The sequence below is a fragment of the Protobothrops mucrosquamatus genome, unplaced genomic scaffold, assembly GCF_001527695.2.
Source record: "Protobothrops mucrosquamatus isolate PMUCROS unplaced genomic scaffold, P.Mucros_1.0 scaffold432, whole genome shotgun sequence".
Classification (NCBI taxonomy): domain Eukaryota; kingdom Metazoa; phylum Chordata; class Lepidosauria; order Squamata; family Viperidae; genus Protobothrops; species Protobothrops mucrosquamatus.
This window is the reverse complement of record NW_015386757.1, coordinates 275,026-292,649: the sequence shown is the minus strand read 5'-3', so window position 1 is coordinate 292,649 and position 17,624 is coordinate 275,026. Positions and strand designations below refer to the sequence as shown.

General features: G+C 37.6%; 1 protein-coding gene across 1 annotated transcript in view; it reads right to left on the bottom strand.

Moving 5' to 3' along the window:
- The window catches only part of ST6GALNAC3 (ST6 N-acetylgalactosaminide alpha-2,6-sialyltransferase 3), a 172,158-nt gene that overhangs the window by 2,035 nt on the left and 152,499 nt on the right, over positions 1-17,624 (bottom strand). The window contains exon 4 of the mRNA XM_015816349.1: positions 3,645-3,752. Within this exon, the coding sequence (XP_015671835.1) occupies positions 3,645-3,752 (108 nt within the window). The remainder of the gene's footprint in view (positions 1-3,644; positions 3,753-17,624) is intronic.

Genomic DNA, 17,624 nt, shown 5'->3' with positions numbered 1-17,624 from the left:
CGGAACGCGGCGGAACCGCGTTCCGGCACCTTTTTCCGGGCCGGCCGCACCGGAAATAGCCCCTCCCACACCGGAAATAGCCCCTCCCAAATTTTACTTGCATTCCTGTTCTCTAAAGGGGCGGTCCTAGGGTTTGATGAGGGCGTGGCCAGGTTTGAGTTCCGCCACCTTTTCTCCGAGAAAAAAAGCCCTGATGCCACCTGGAGGCTTATTTGTGTTGTCAGGGTCACCTGAGTAGTGCAAATCACAATGGTGTCTTTGACCCCTCAACAAAATTCCAACAAAACAAAACAACCACTTCATAAATGTATGGCACAACATAGGATAACAAACTCATCAGGACAAGATTCAGCAGTCCATCTGCATTTAAAAGACAAAGGCCATTCTTTCGAAGACAGCAAAGTCCACATTTTGGACAGAGAGGACCGCTGGCTTGAAAGAGGGGTCAAAGAGACCATCTATGTCAAAATTGAACAGCCCTCTCTCAACAGAGGGGAAGGGATATAACATCATCTATCTCCAGTTTACAACACAGTTCTTTCAACAGTTCCTAGAAGGCTCCACACCCATTTGCACCACACAGATGACCCTGATGACACAGATAAGCCTCCAGGTGGCATCAACGACTGTCTAAAAGAATACAAATGACGAGCTGTCTGCAAGGAGTATACATCCTTTCATTCCCCACCATCCAGTCAGAGCTGAAGAAGATTCTTGGATGAGAAGCAAAACGTCTTCAAAGAGAAAAAAGAAAGTCCAGTTGCCTCGTGAAACAGAAGCTAGAAATGTGCTGATTAACATATTTGCACACCCTCACAACTGCTATCAAAGATGGTAGAAGATCCAGAAAACTTTTGTGGGAAATAACTACATTTTGTTACTGTTCTTGAGAACAGTATCATCCTTAATACCTTTCAAATATTATACCACAGTTATAATATTCTACAATTATTATACGGGCAGTCCTTGACTTATGACCGCAATTAGGTCTGAAATCTCAGTTGTTAAGTGAAGCAGCCATTACGCAAGATGTCATGTGACTGTTTTGCTCAATGACTGCAATCCTGGCTCACCCACATTGTTGGCCTGCTCCCCACCTCTTGCACTATTCTGCAAATGGATGCTATTACCATGATCCTTAAAGCCTCCTTAAAACGGAGCCTAAAGAGTTGTGAGAATAGTGCCCACTGGCAGAATGGCACACGATGGCCTGTGTAGTAGGGTTGTGTCTGACATGGGCTGAGTGCATCTGTCAAAAGTTGCAGATGAATGGAAAGGTATATGGTGCACTGTTGAGTCCTGGAGCTGGCTGAGGGCTCTTGTGTATGGCTCGGTGGGCAGCAGGCTGAAGCAGTGCAAGGTACAGCAGCTTCATTTGTCCTGGTTCCCCTTGGAGGCAGTCAAGGGCTCCCATGTGTGGCTGGGTGGGCAGTTCCTGTCTGTCCCATCTGCTTACGACCGACTCTGCCAGCTTCCCTGTTGACTTTCTGGGGAAGTCAGCAGAGAAGATTACAAATAGCAATCATATGACCGTGGGATACTTGGCAACCAGGAGTAAATGCTAACAGATTGCCAAGCAACTGAAATGTGTTTTTGTGTCCACAAGGAAGGGGCAGTATGATGTTTCAAGTGCTTTATGGGCCATAAAAGCAACCTTTCCAAGGCGGTCATAAGTCAACGACTACTTATAAATTGGAACAATGGATGAAGTGTCAGCACTAGATTTACAGAAAAAAATATATATCCACAACATCTTAATTTGATCAAGCTCAACAAATTTAATGTAATTATTCCCTCTAACACGTGATGTGATGATGCACACCTTTCTGAAACAAGGCCATAACAGATAAAGAGTTTTTATATATTTGGGACATACAGGTAAACTAGAAACAAAATTTATCCATTTAAAGAAATGAATATTCTCCTTACAAATACTTGAAAAAAGGCTTCTAAAAGCAGCTTCCACAAAATGATTTTATATCTATATCTATATCTGTCTGTCTGTCTGTCTGTCTATGAAACATGGCAATAAACAGATAAGAGTTTTTATATATTTGGAATATTCAGGTCTGTGTGTGGTTTTTTTGTGTGTGTGTGTGTGTGTATAGGTAGTCCTCAACGTACGACCACAATGGAGCCCAAAATTTCTGTTCCTAAGTGAGACATTTGTTAAGTGAATTTTGCCCCATTTTACAATCTTTCTTGCCACAGTCATTAATTGAAAGTATTACGTTAGTAACCCGATTGTTAAGAAAATCTCGCTTCCTCATCAACTTTGCTTGTCAGAAGGTCACAAAAGGTGATCACATGACCCCAGGCACTGCAATGGTCATAAGTATGAATCAGTTGCCAAGCATCCAAATTTGATCACGTGATCGTGGGGAACCTGCAATGGTCATAAGTATGAAAAATGGTCATCAGTCACTTTTTTCAGTGCTGTTGTAACTTTGAACAGTCACTAAATGAACTGTTGTATGTCGAGGACTACCTGTACATCTATTACATTTAGATTTTATGTTTATAGATAAAATCTAAATGTAATAGAATATAGCAGGGATGTCAAACTGCCGGCCTGTGGGTCGGATGCATCATGCCGAAACCGCGCCCACCCCATTGCCGGCAATGGAAAAAAAAAGTCGCGATACGTCGTGACACATCATGTGACGTTGCAAGTTTGACACCCCTGGAATATAGTCTCAAAAAATCCATATAACTAAGCCAATGATCATAATACTTTTAGGCTCAAAAAGCAATGTTGGCTTCAATAGTGAATTATGAAAACAATATAACATTTTGTTCATAGGCTACAACTGGCTTATAAGTGAGTTTATACTTTTTGTTCCTGCATATTAGGAAGGGGTGTTTGTGTGTCTCTGTGTGTGTGTTTATTATTTTAAAAATGTTCAGCCTTTGGGGAGATCACAAAACCGCTTTTATAAGCTTCATTCTTCAAAATAACAGGAAACTGTGTTGCTCTTTTTTGAGGCTTGTAATTGGCAGGGAAGGGAGAGTAGGGGCCAAATTCCTAATTAGGGCTGAGTTCTTAATTCCTGGAACATAAGGAGATTTTGCAAAGAAGGATAAACAGCACACACAATATTTTTCTCTTTTGGACTTTCCTTAAATTGGATCTCACTTTATCACCACAAAGCACTGATTTTTGTAGCCAACTCTGAACTCGTGCTCTTTACTGCTATAACAGAATTTCCTAATATCTACATGGTTTGTATCATAGGTTTCTAATCTGGCACCGTGGAAGATGGGAATTTGCAAAGTTTGCTCAAAATCTGCTCAAGAACAAATTTGTGCTTTCTAACCTGAACATTCTTAACTGCACAAAAATTGTGGAACACAATTATACTTTCCTATTTCCCTAGTTCAGTCCAACTTGGCAGAAAGTTCTTTGATGTTAAAAGGCCTTTGTGACATTGGTCATTCCATTTTTATAAAATATTTTTATTTAATCAATACTGCATATCATACAGGAACTAAATATACTGTCAATAAAATACCATGTCAATATAATTTTGCTAGGCAGCGGCTGCCTAATGCATTTGTTGGGTTTATGATATTAAAATGAATTGTGAAACTTTGACAGGGCATTAGATCTGTGGGCGGATCAAAATAATGTGCTGTGATCTTACTTGCAGTACGTGTCATTTATCATTCCATAGACTTGTATTCTGTAGCAGGCATCCATCGCTAGAATTAAGGTGAACCAACCAGTGCTGAGATAGGAGCCTGACTGGATTCTGTAGAAGAAACAATACAAAGAAGAATTCACTGAGAAATTGCTTATACTTCCTTAGACATTATTTGTTACATGAACAAAGACATTGATAAACTGACAAAAATGTCTTAACAATTTTGACTTAGATTCTGGTGCATTTGACCTGCAAGGGTCAGCATGAAAAATAAAAGCTTCATAAACTGTAGAAATAAGATCTGATAGCAAAAGCTGTTTTTTTAAGCAAGCATAAGTTTAATTTTTTATTTCTGGAATTTGGGGATTACTACTGCTGTAGAATGATAGTGGTATATAAATTGAGGATAAATGTTTAGAATGAGAATTTGGCTTCAGGACTTGGTTAACTGAACCTCCTGACTCCTTTGCATTTAAATTCTGAAATAAATAGAAATCAGTGTAATAATACAAACCAGCATAAATTAATTCTAGCTAGCTAAATCTCATTTTATTCTAGTTGATTTTGTACTTATATGTACTGGGGGTGTGATGAAGCCAGCAAAAACATAAAGGCTATGCATGATCCCTTACTATTGCCAAGTATGCTATTAACATAAATTTGGAGTAGACCTCCAGTGCAAATAGAATTTTCTCCATGAGAACTAGTAGCCTTGTTAATAGATTTTTTTCCCAATTATTCCTTGGTTGTTCTAAACACAATCACACATATGGAATGCCTGAAATTGATTTTTGCCCAGACCTCAGAGAATCCTAATTGCTAATTCTATTCATGACTGATGCGCTAATTACTGCATTAAGAAATACTGCCTGTTTTTAAGGCAATCTTTTATTTTTTTTTATATTCATATCTAGACTATTATCATGTATATTCTATAGGTGAATAATGCAGTACACAATGTACTAGAATGTTTGCTTCCTGTAATATGGAAGATATCCTTCTATAAAAATCTTTAACCTCAATTGGATTTAAATGTATTTTACATATCTTGCTTGAAATAAAAAAAAAACCACTCATGTAGGTGAACTCTTGTTTTTCTTTCTTCCCCCTTCAAATCAGACCTGACTCTTACCTAAACAAATCTATCTATAATAATAATAATAAAGTTGGAAGGGACCTTGGAGGTCATCTAGCTCAACCGCCTGCTCAGGCAGAAAACCCTATACCATTATACCAGTCTCTTCTTAAAAACTTCCAGTGTTGGAGCAGTCACAGCTTCTGGAGGCAGGTTGTTCCACTGATTAATTGTTCTAACTGTCAGGAAATTTCTTCTTAGTTCTAGGTTGCTTCTCTCTTTGGTTAGTTTCCATCTTGCCTTCAGGTGCTTTGGAAACTACAGTAGCTTGACCCCCTCTTCTTTGTGGCAACCTCTGAGATACTGGAACACTGCTATCATGTCACCCCTCGTCCTTCTCTTCATTAAACTAAACATATCCAATTCCAGCAACCATTCCTTATATGTTTTAGCCTCCAGTCCCCTAATCATCTTTGTTGCTCTTCTCTGTACTCTTTCTAGAGTACTAGGCAACATCATTGGAAATGGTGTGTCCTTGCTTTCTTTCTAGGGCTGAGGGAGAGTGACTGGTCAAAGGTTACCCATTTCATTTCATTTTTCATTTTATTAAATTTATACCCCGCCCTTCTCCCGGAGGACTCAGGGCGGCTTACAGCCAGTTTAAAAACAATAATACAATACCATACAAAATTTAAAAATGATTAAAAATAAATATTTGAATAGGCCGCTTCTACTAAAATTTTGTTAAAACCAATTAAAATACCCGTAGGCCAGTCCTGCCCGCTGAAATAACCAAGTCTTGAGGGCGCGGCGGAAGGAGGGGAGATCCGGAATCACCCGGATCTCTGGGGGCAGCTCGTTCCAGAGGGTGGGTGCTCCGACAGAGAAGGCTCTCCCCCTGGGTGTCGCCAGCTGACACTGTCTGGTTGACGGCACCCTGAGGAGGGCCTCTCTGTGGGAGCGTATCGGCCGGTGGGAGGTAATCTGTGGCAGAAGGCGGTCTCGGAGGTAACCAGGTCCAATGCCATGGTGCGCGACAAGAACTCAGGTTTCCCACTCTTGATCTAGCGCACGGGTCTTCAAACTTGGCCCTTTTATGACTTGTTGACTTCAACTCCCAGAATTCCTCAGCCAGTGTGCCTGGCTGAGGAATTCTGGGAGTTGAAGTCTGCAAGTCATAAAAGGGCCAAGTTTGAAGACCCCTGATCTAGCACCTTAATCACTACATCTCACTTGTTTAAATGTTTAAAAGAAGAACATGCATTTCCATCACCTGGAACAAGAAGCTTTCATTGACTCACTGACACATTGTCAAATAATTCATGTAAATATAGGAGAATACACTGTAACTGTCACCGATAAACACAGATTATTATTTAAAATCCAGTGCACCACATTCTCAGTAGCAGGTTAGACTTCAAATAAAAGTAGAGAAAACCCATTAAGCATTTCCTAGAGAAGGGGGAAAAAAAAGATGATCGAGAAAGGAAATGCTGTGCTGTTTGTGCACAGCATTAACAGAGCTAGCCAAGTCCATGTATCAGCAAGTTTCTCATTACAGAAAACCCTACCCAAAGCATTTACACATTACCAAGAAATACATCAATTTTTTTGTTCAATTTCATTTCCACTGACATGATGAGGATTTTATCAAATCTGTCCTCGGTAAGGGTGTTCCCTCATTACCAAATCACCACAAATATCCATTCTTATTTTAGAAGGAATTAATTCTGCTTTTGCTGAAACAAAGAAATTAATCGTACATGTTGACAATAGATCAGTTACCTATATAATTATGGTAACCATCTATAAAAAGTTGGATGTTGTTATTTATGTTGTAGGAATTTATGAAAAAAAAACCTCACATTGCTTTTGTTGACAAAAAAAATAATAGTAATTTCTGGAACACATGTAGGACACCTGTCATCTATCTAAGGCATTTATACATAAACATTTAAGCTGACAACATGCTATTTCAACAGAATACTACAAGTGAATCCTTCTCCACTCTGATCTTGATGGTCTGTGTGGGTGATAAATATTCCTGAAATGTTGATATTTCCTTTAATAAAATTGTGCATATTGATGTCTGCAATTATTCCTTCTCTGAAACAATTACTACTGCACTACTGTATTTGGTGGGAGGTGTCTTCACAATCTAGAGCAGGGGTATCCAACTTTGGCAAATTTAAGATTTGTGGACTTCAACTCCCAGAATTGGCTGGCTGGGGAGTTGAAGTCCGCAAGTCTTAAAAGTTGCCAAGGTTGGACAGTCCTGCTCTAGAGTCTTAAAAAAAAAACACCTACTAAAAAGTATGTCTCATTGAACTCAGAGAGACTTACTTGGAAGAAAGAAAACCAGCAGGAAATTGGCCATAAATACAACTCAATACCAATAAAGCCATACTGAAGCCAAGCTATTTTTTTGTAATGCTCACAACTGCCAGCTTTGTACCATTCTCTTTATCCTTGTCTTTATTTATCCCTGGAGTTTCTCCAGCTACTCAGAAAAGTGTTCCCTCTAGCCACTTGGACTTACTGTTAAATACATTCAGAGCTCTAATATAAAGCCTAGCAAGAGACCAGAGAACAGCTATCAAGTCTGTTAGCTTTGCATTTAGCTGTCTTTGTTTTAACCAGTGTCTTGTCTGTGCAATGGAAGCACCAACCTTAGGATCAGAGGATTAGGATCAGAGGATTATGAAAAAAAGAGGATGCTTCTGATAATGAATGTTTATTGGGAAATGCAATATTGCCAGTAGCCTCTAATTTTCTGCTATAAACAGGAGCAAAACAAAAGCTTTTTATGTTTTATTTTGAATAAAAAAAGAATTAATCAATATGTCATGTCTTATTTTAACACAATTGGACCTTTGTCTTCTCATCAATATACCCTTCTGACACGATAAGTAAAAATAACAAATTCTCTGATACTTTCCCTAAGAAATGGAAAACATGACAAAATACAAATTCCATAGTTTAAAGCAAACGTCCAATTTCATCTGTTTCCGTTCTGAAGAAAGGAATATAATGAAATGAAAACAGATGGTTTGTAACACCTTACATTTCAATCTGAATTCTCTAAACATATTTCTACCAAATGAAGAAGTTGGTATTGGAGGTGTGAAAAACAATTTTAAATTTTCCATAAAGGTCGTAAGTTCCTAGGTACTATTGTCAATCTCTCCCAAAACATATTGCAAATAAAGTTACACCTCCTGTCCAAAGCTATAACAATAATATAAACAGAATACCGGTATTCTAAACTTTCATTTTCATGGTTTGTAATAAAGAACCTACACTCTAAAATTACTTAGTGTGGGACAATTTCTTAAATGTTTCTTACATGTTTGCATGAAAAACTGCATGCTGAATTTGTGTTCACATTACATGCAAATATCATGTAACTGCTTCCCTGGAAATTTGATCATGTACATATAATGGGCCTGAAAGCATTGTTTTTGGATAGAGTCACTACATATTCAGATACTCCCCAGATACATCTGTGTTTTCACCTAATTGTTGTCAGGTGCAAATAACCAACAGCATTTGTTGTGTTCAAAGGACAGAAGAATTTATTATTGCTGAAGGTGGAGATTCGTTCTCTGAGCTTGTAGGTTTGTTTCCATTTTGTTACCAGGCTAGGTAACATCTTCAGTTGAATTTAGGGAATGTCAGTGTCAGTGTTCTTCTGTTTATAAGGGCTTCATGTGGCCAGTAGGTCTTCTGATGGTGAGGACACATTAGGTGAGGGACATGTCAGGTCAGGGTCTTGTGATAGGTCTTGTAATGGGTCTTGTGATAGATCAGGTATGGGTCTGTCAAGTGAGGGTCTTGTGGTGGGTCAGGGGTGGGTCACCAGTTAGAATCTTGTGATGGGTCTTATGATGGAGAAGTTTTATCAGGTGAGGGTCATTGGGAGGTGAAGTGCTGGTGGTGGGGGGGCTTGCATGGGTTGGTTGAGGGTCAGTGCTGTCTTTGGTTGGCTTGCAGTTGATTTGAATTCTGAGGGGCTTGTTGGCTGGTTCTAGGTCGATGTGTCTGTTGATGGTATTGCTTGTGGAGTGCCAGGCTTTGATGAACTCATGAACATGGCGGGTGGTAGCATGGCTGTTTATTCTTGTATTGTTCCAATCAAACGGGTACTGTTTGGTGTCAGTATGGGTAGAGATTAGGGATTTGGGATTGTGGCGCTTGACTGCCAGGCAGTGTTCATGGATCCTAGTTTTTAACTGACATGATGTTTGTCAGTTGCAATTGTTTCTTTCATCCTTCTGTCTCTTGTCTTGTGGATAATTCCTGGCATGGGTGTGGAGAAGTCTTATAGATGCATGTGATTCTTCTCTAGTGGTGTTAGCTGTTTTTCTTTTTCCATTTTCCTTATGGTGTCTTTTATTTTGTTATCTAGCTGTTTTGTCAGATCATTGTGGATTATTTGGTAGGTGTTGATGTAATTTAGATGGTTTTCGGCTTTGCTGATGTAGTCAGTTTTGTCCATTTCTACCGTCAGTCTGCCTTTGTCTGCCAATAAGATGACGATGCTTTCATCTTGTTTCAGTGTCTTTAGTACTTACTTCTCCTTTTGGCTGAGTGTTTTGTTGTGTCTGTTGCATTGAATGTTGGGGATGATTCTTTGTCTGAGGTCTTCTTGTGTTTCTTGGTCTAGGAGGTGGTTCGTTTTTAGAATAGATTTGTTTATTATTGCTACCTATACACAAGAATTTAGTCAATTAATGGTCAAAGCTATGTTAGATAAGGGTCAACAGAATTCACTGGGTGGCTGGGCTTGGGTCTCTTGTGGCAACACAATGACAATGACACATTTAAGCTGATGACACATTTAACTCCACCTTCCAGCCTTCTCTTCTCCTACAGTTATGTGTTCTCCCTGGCTAGGAATAAAAATTATCCCATTGTATCATAGCATAAAGTTTCCAATCCTGGGCATTTCAAGATGGAGAGGGAGAAAGCAATATTCAACATTAAGGAGGAAACAAGACCAACCTTCTAGTTTGGTCTAGTGATTAAGGCAGCAGGTAGAAACCAGGAGACAGTGAGTTCTGGTCATGAAAGCCCACTGGGTGACTTTTGGCCAATCATTCTCTCAGCCCAACCAAACTCAAAGGATAGCTGTTATAGGAAAAATTGTGGGAGGAAGGAATATTAGATATATTTGTCACCTTGAGTTATTTATAAAAATAAAGAGGGGAAACAAACAAATAATCAATCAATCAATTTTCTGATTGGTAGATGAAAGAGGGTGGCTAGAATCATATGTCCGTTGATGCTAAAAGGCAAGATACACTGTTTGGCTTTGCTTCTTTAGTTAGTTTTTTGTTTCTTGTTTGCTTTTGCTTGAGAGAGAATTTTGCTAAGACAGGTTTAAATGTCAGTGACTTTTGACTTCAGATAGGAAATAGTGATTTAAGTGGCAGAGAGGTGTAATTTCACACCACAAACATTGCTTTAAATGACAGGTACTTTGACTTTGAAATACTGCTTCAGGCCCAGTTAGCTCTGGTGGGAACCATACCTGATTTAATGAGCCACTCAAATTTCACTGTAGTAGAGGAGCATGAAAATATGTAAATAAATAAATCCAGGCTTTGTTGTTGTTTTTAACATAAACATTTCCTTCTTACGGTGTATTTTTGTTCTCTAAATATGGCAACTTGGGGAACTGTAATCCTTTCCAACTTAAAGAAGCTTGAGGAAAACAAATGTGAAAAAAGTAAACAACGGCATCCAAATTATATGAATATTGTGACTAACAATTCTAAAGGAACAAAATCTTATCACTAGGTCTTTCCACCTACAGTATGCCAAAAGGGCCAATAACCATCCTTGAACAGAAACCAGTAATAAGAGAATATATGTACCTCAGGAATGAACTGTAGGGTTCTTGGTATTCTCTGAGCTTGGTTGTTTTTTTCAGATGTTCAATCACGATGCTAGGTAACATTATTAGTTTCCAGGGGAATGAAGTTTTCTGGTTATTTATATGGGCCTGTTTATATATAATTATTTGTCCTGTCAGTTATGGTTGAGGTGTGGTATTGTTTCTTCCCTGATAGTTTATCTGCTCTTTTCTGCTTATCTGAATGTTGGTTGCTGATAATGATGTGCTCTGGCTACTGGTTTTCTTTTCAGCCTTTGTTTATATCCTTTAAATGATATGTAGGTGGGGTTTTTTTCATGAAGCAAGAGACTGTACCCCAACCAAGAATAAAGGACAAACTACTGTATATAAACAACTAGCAAACTTCACTACAGTATCCCATTTGGAGATGTCTGGAAGACAGAATCCTACTTCTATTATACCAATGGAAGAGAATATTTGTAGCTCAGGGTTCAACTGTGGGGTCCTTGGTGCCTTCTGAATAATAATAATAATTACCAAACTAGGTAACATTGTCCATACCCGCTCCCCCTTTAGCACTGATGATGTTAACTAGTGTGGTAAAGAAACATCTGTAAGAAAACAACCAAGCTCAGAAGAGCTAGTATCAAGGACCCTACCTACTTCCATTGGTATACTGTATAACAAAACCTTAATTCTCAGGGATCAATTCAAGACTTCCTATTCACTCAGGCACATCCAATATAGAAAAAATAGAGACTGGAAAAGTCACATGGTACTGGTAAAGTAATTTTCAAGAGAAAGGATCTAAGACCTTCTCTGGGCTGGAAGTGAGAAAAGAGACTGAATTGTTGCCAAGAAAATCTTCAGAAAGACCAATAAGCCCTGCTTGAACAGGGTAGAGACAAGACAGTTTTAAACACAGGGTAAGGAAAGAGCTAAAGGCCCCAGAGAATAAACAGGAACTGAGAGGAAATGTGTCTGAAATTTGGACTGGAGGTTGAAATCTGTAAGAAATATGATTTAATGGAGAATCAATCTGGGGAGAATCCCTCCTCTCCAAGAGAAAGTAAAAGTTGATTGTTTTAAAGTATGCTAGTCTGTCGTGACCTTTGTCCAGCCATTTACTACTGCATGCAATGGACAAATAGAATTCACCCCCAAACAAAGGACAAAGTCTACACATGTCATTTCTGCATAATTTGCATTATTATGTAATTGACATAAATGGATATGAATGATATAAAAATGTCAATTATGTAATTTAACAAAAGATGTAAATTACATTAGTGACATAAATTGAGATTTAATGAATGCCCCTTCCTGCCAAATGGGCCATTAAATTGAGGTTTTGCTATACTTCTATGTTGCCCTCCCTTCATGCTTTTTTTCCCTTGAACAGGCCATCTTAAGACGTGATCTAAAACTTAAATACTATGTTTCAGGTGAGAAGATGTTTGTTATCTGGAAAGTGTCATAAATTATCTAGATGACCTGGAAATCTGACTGGTTGCCATAATGCAGATTTATACAGAGGTGAGATTAGTCTTTCCGTTGGACCTTATGTGATGTCAATACAGAACAATCTTTTATAAGTCCATGATAATATAAATATCCTGTGTTGTTTTGACTCTAAAATGGTATTTGAATGTTTCTGAGTTCTGTGTGTTTCAGCTAGGAAGCACAGATATTCATAAAATCTAACTACCTTTCTTTTTTCTATTTCTGTTTTGAAGAAAAACGTTAGCAAATGGATTTTATCTAAAATTATGTTGTATTTACATTTTATACAGAGTATTACCAGAATTTTAATCAGGTATCCCATCAGTTTTTAAATCTGCATCTACACTAACACATTTCTCTGATATAATTAAAGTCTATAATGATCATGAAAAAATAGATGTTGCTAGTAAAATTAACGGCTTGATCATTTTTTAATTTTTTTGTGTGTAATCACAGTAAAATACAGGTAAAACTGAAAACCATTAAAGGAAGAATAGAAACTTCACTGATGGAGAAATTAAGATGTGTCAAGATTAAGTTGCTCAAAAAATCTACAGGCAAAGCTTGTAACAATAATTCAAGATTCGTGAGTGGAGAAATTGTTTTCTGAAATAAATGAGATTCTATATTTATTGAAGAAACTATCTCAACACCACAAAGAAAATAGAAAAGCATACTTTAAAATGACTGGGTGTTATTTTCTTCAGATTTTAAACTCCACAAAGAAATGAATGACCAAATTCAGTAGACATAATTTTTCTTCTTGCAAAATGCAAAAGCACTTCCTCAAAAGCAAACAATCTGCTTTATGGAAGCAGATCTTAGGAGCAACCTAGACAAACATTTATGGCTATATTCATGGGGCTTACTTCCATGCAGTACGCCATGGTAAATGGCCTTTCTGTAGCAAAAGATTTATAACTTGGAATAGCCCAGTATGTTTGAGAATGCCGGCCTATCTGCACAATAAGCAACCAGAATGAGATGGATTGACTTGGATCACGTTTTGGAATGGAGAATTCAATTTTTTCCACCAATCACCTTATTTTACAAAGTTTATCTTGTTAAGTAATTCTGTGCGTTTAACACCAGTCTATCACCACCAATATCATAGGGAGGATATTTATGCATGATCTGAATACATGAATTAATTTTCCCATCTATAGTCCCATTCTGAACCAGGCTATTGTCCATTTCTTATATGTTAAGGAAAGTGGGTGTTAGTAAATAATTACATTCATTTGATCTAGCTTGAAGAGCTGGTAGCAATCGCAGCCAGGAGGACCTTTAAATGCTTACATCTTGTTTGCCAAACATATTTGTGTCTGGATCAGGAAGTGTGTTCATAATCATTCATGCCTTCATCACCATTGACATCACTAAATTGGCTAGATTTCTGCAATGTAATCTACAAGAGATTATTGCCCTTGAAGCAGTGGTGGGATACAGCCGGTTTGCACCGGTTCGGTAGAACCGGTAGCTAAATTTTGCTGAATTCAAAGAACCGACTGAATGCCTAGAATGGCATGAATGCCACTTCCGGAAGTCCGTTCTAGATCTTGGAGGCTGGGAGGAGGCTTCCCAGGTCTAGAACTGCTTGCTGGAAGTGCATGGATGCCACTTCTGGAAGTCTGTTCTAGGCCTCGGAGGCCCAGGCCTGCATCCAATAAGAGAACTGGTTGTTCAGGTATTTGAATCCCACCACTGCCTTGAAGACCATCCTGAAATCAACCGATTCAGAAAGCAAGCAGCATAGGTAATAATAGGCATGTCTCAATACGTCTGTATATCACCACTACTCTTACAGGCTTCCAAGTTCAGTTCAAGAAGCTGGTTATCCCCTATAAAGTCCTAAGTAGCACAGGGCAGGTTTTTTGTGGGACTGCCTAGCTCTGGTTATTTTTGCCTTTCCTAATAAGCGAATGTGTTCCAAGTGACCTCTGTGGGGCTGTATCATCTAATGAAACCCTTTAGAACAAACTACTACCTAATGTTTGCACAGTTCTGACCCTTATGTTAGCCCCACTAGGTAGACCAGACCAGGAAATATATTCTAACCAGAGAAAGGTTAGAATACCAAACATGTGCAAATCTGATTGTGTGGTATTTCTGCCTCATCTGCTTCCATATAATATCTTGTTCAACAGGACTTAAAAAAATGTTTTACTCCCTTTTGGCCCTTGAATATTTCCTTCAAGGTCATTTCCTTACTTTCCAGATACTATTAGCCTTTAATGGAAGTATGCAGACCTGGCTTTTTTCACATGCATTGGATCAGGATGGTAATTGAGCCCGTCCTGTTGGGAGAATGTTTGCTATTCCCAGCTTCAGTTATGCTGTGTTCATTTGTAGTTTATATTATTTTTGTTTTGTTTGAATTTTTTTAACTAATATATACCACCTAGGGTAATAAATTATATGTTGGGTAGCTTTATACATTTATTAAGCAAACCTAATTAATCAAACAAATAATCTTGAGCTGACTGACTTTAATGGGATTTTTTTGTCATGTGACCCTAACGGTTATAATTTTAACATAAGGACTTTATTTTGGACTTTAATCAAAAATACTTTTACTTTATCTTTCTCTTTAAGATACAAGTAGTCCTTGACTTATGACTGTAATTGATCCCAGAATTATGGTCAAAAGGCATTGTGGCTGTTAAGCGAGCCACCAATATACACTCAAAAAGGAATGGGCAAATGTTAACTGAAGCATGTTACTCAGTTGAAACACACATGTTTTAAATGTAAGTATCAGCAACTTAAATTGAGATTAGAAGTGAATGTAACTCTTTATGCTGATATAACGTGTTCCTCTCTGACTAACGAGAATAACGGAATATAACAAAAATTCTGGTAATACATCAATGTCTTGAAGAAATTGCATGGCTTCCTTGAAGGTTTAAGAAAGAACCTGAGGTTTATAGCAGTTAAACCAGGGGTCTTCAAATTTGGCTCTTTATGACTTGTGGACGTCAACTCCCAGAATTCCTCAGAATCCATTTAAGTACATTAATATTCTATTTCAGATTTATATACTGTATGTAAATTCTGCAATTCGCATTCCCTCAGCCATTTTACTTCACGCTACTTTGTGCTGAACTTCATGCTAATTTCTTTCTACCATCACAAGATATAAGACAATAAAGGAGGACAAATAAGCAAGCCACATAATCCAGGATGACTTGAGGTGTAAAGTGCCTTCATTTTTGATTATCTGACATGGAGTTTGGTACGCTCCTATTCCCTAACGGAACCGAGTGACAACAGAATATAGTTAATTTATCCATGTACACTAAAGCTGCTGGCAAAGACTGCACCGAGATGAGGAAGAGGAAAACAATGTTGTTTTACCAAGAACAGCTGCAAATGCTTGGCTTTTGAAATATAACTTTTAGGAAGGAAGACTTCAATATATTTTAGAATGGTACTGTTTCATAACGTTACTGCAAAACTATACTATTATGTCAAAATTCTGAACAGAAAATTCAATTTTTTTCTACTCATATACAGAAAATAAGAGGGCTGCCATAGAGATTTTCCATTTGTCTCAAGATTACTAGCGCTCAAGAACATCTATCATTCTTCTGACATTTTCACATGTAAATACCAAATACCAAACCACTCTAAGAGCAATGGAATTTCTGGATTTAGCTTTCAAAGCATGTGTTTGTTACTCCCATTAGGCAAAATATTTATGTAATTTCATACAATCTTCCCTAAACACATTCTGGGACAAACTCACCACCCAGGGCTCATATGTTTAAATTGACATATCTTTATTGAAATGAATCAATAGCATTTACTTAGCATTTACTTCTATTTTATCTGTTACATGTAATAAAGTAATAGGTATAAGAATCAGTCGTCGTCTTCTTCTTCTTCTTCTTCTTCTTCTTCTTCTTCTTCTTCTTCTTCTTCTTCTTCTTCTTCTTCTCCTTCTCCTCCTCCTCCTCCTCCTCCTCCTCCTCCTTTCCACCTCCACCTTCTTAAAATCAGTCAGCTTGGAGTTGGAATGATTTCACCAGTTTCTAGCCTCATACAGACTTAAATAGACAGCAAATAAGGTTAATACGATCTTATCTTATAGGATTGTAAGTTTAGATAATTCTTTGCAGCTCATGCCATTTTAGAGCTAACACCATCCTCAGCATCTATTCTAAAACTACTGTATCTTTTCAATTGTACAAGTTCAAGCTTTATGAATGAGAGCTGTCAAGCACTAAGTAATCAATTCATGGGCATATAAGTGGAAATTAAAGAGAAAGGAAATTTAAGAAATATGTTGGATCATTTGCATGGCATATGTAATAGATAATGTTGCATGCAAGTACAGGCTCAAGGACTGAATGCTACCATCTAGGGTTCATCTGGATTTTTGCAGCCTTGGATCTGACAAGGCCTACATTCCAAACAAACTTGTAATGAAAAAAAAAAGTGTGTGTGTGGGGAAATACACAAAATTCTTACATTATCATCTAAGTACTAGGACATTGGGTTACCTAAGACATAGGTAGCAACATTTTCATTAAAACAATGCTACAATGAAAAATTGCATGCATTTTAAAATCAACATAAAAGCCAGAGCTCAAAATTATACTAAATGAAAATTACCCTAAATGTATATTCTAATCAAGTTGGTATTTTTGTGCATTGTTGAGAAAGTAAGATAAACAAAATTCAGGTGAATCCAGGACCTTATGACAAAATTAATTAGGCAGCAATTTTTTTCAGTCTATTTTTTTTCTTTAACCTTATGAAGTTCATGGCACTATAGCATATTTCGGTGAAATTTACAATAGATGAATACAAAAGTAATAGCCTAGTTAGCTGGTAACCATGTCAAGGACAGCTATTGAATTACTTCGTATTCTCATAGGTGAAACCTTGTAATTGTATTAATCAGGTCCCCCCACTGCCATCAACATACTTTAATTAAATAAATGAACAAAGGAAAGAAAAGGGGCAAATTTCTATTGAATTCTACCTGAGATACAATTTCATTTGTATTGGCAATTAAAGAAAACCCAGAAATATCTGGATGAGTGAAAACAAGAATAAGAATGTAAATAGCAGAAAAGGGCAGCGATCAACACTGTGACATTGTGAATTGCTTAGCCAGAGGGATGGCTGAGTATCTCAGGTCTGCAAAACAATTTTTTCCTACAGGTAGCTCTGCACCACTGCTGGGTAACAAATCTGCAAACACAAGCATCTTTCAATCCGGTTCAGAAAATACTTGTTTCTGCTATGTGTTCTTTATCTCTACAATCTTGAAGAATTAAAAAAAAAAACTGAAGTACCAGTACATTTTTTAAAAAAACCAGGAGGATATTTGAAATTGAAAACTCTGATGTATATATAAAAATTGGATTTGAATGGTTCAAGGCAGAGAACTGTAATGCAAATAATACCGCATGTTACTTCTTTTTGACTAGCAAGCTACTGATTTCAGCATCATAGGCATGCTTTTTTTGCTGATTCTGCTGCCATATCTAAGTACTAGATCATGGAGCAAACATTTTTCTGGGTTTCTTGC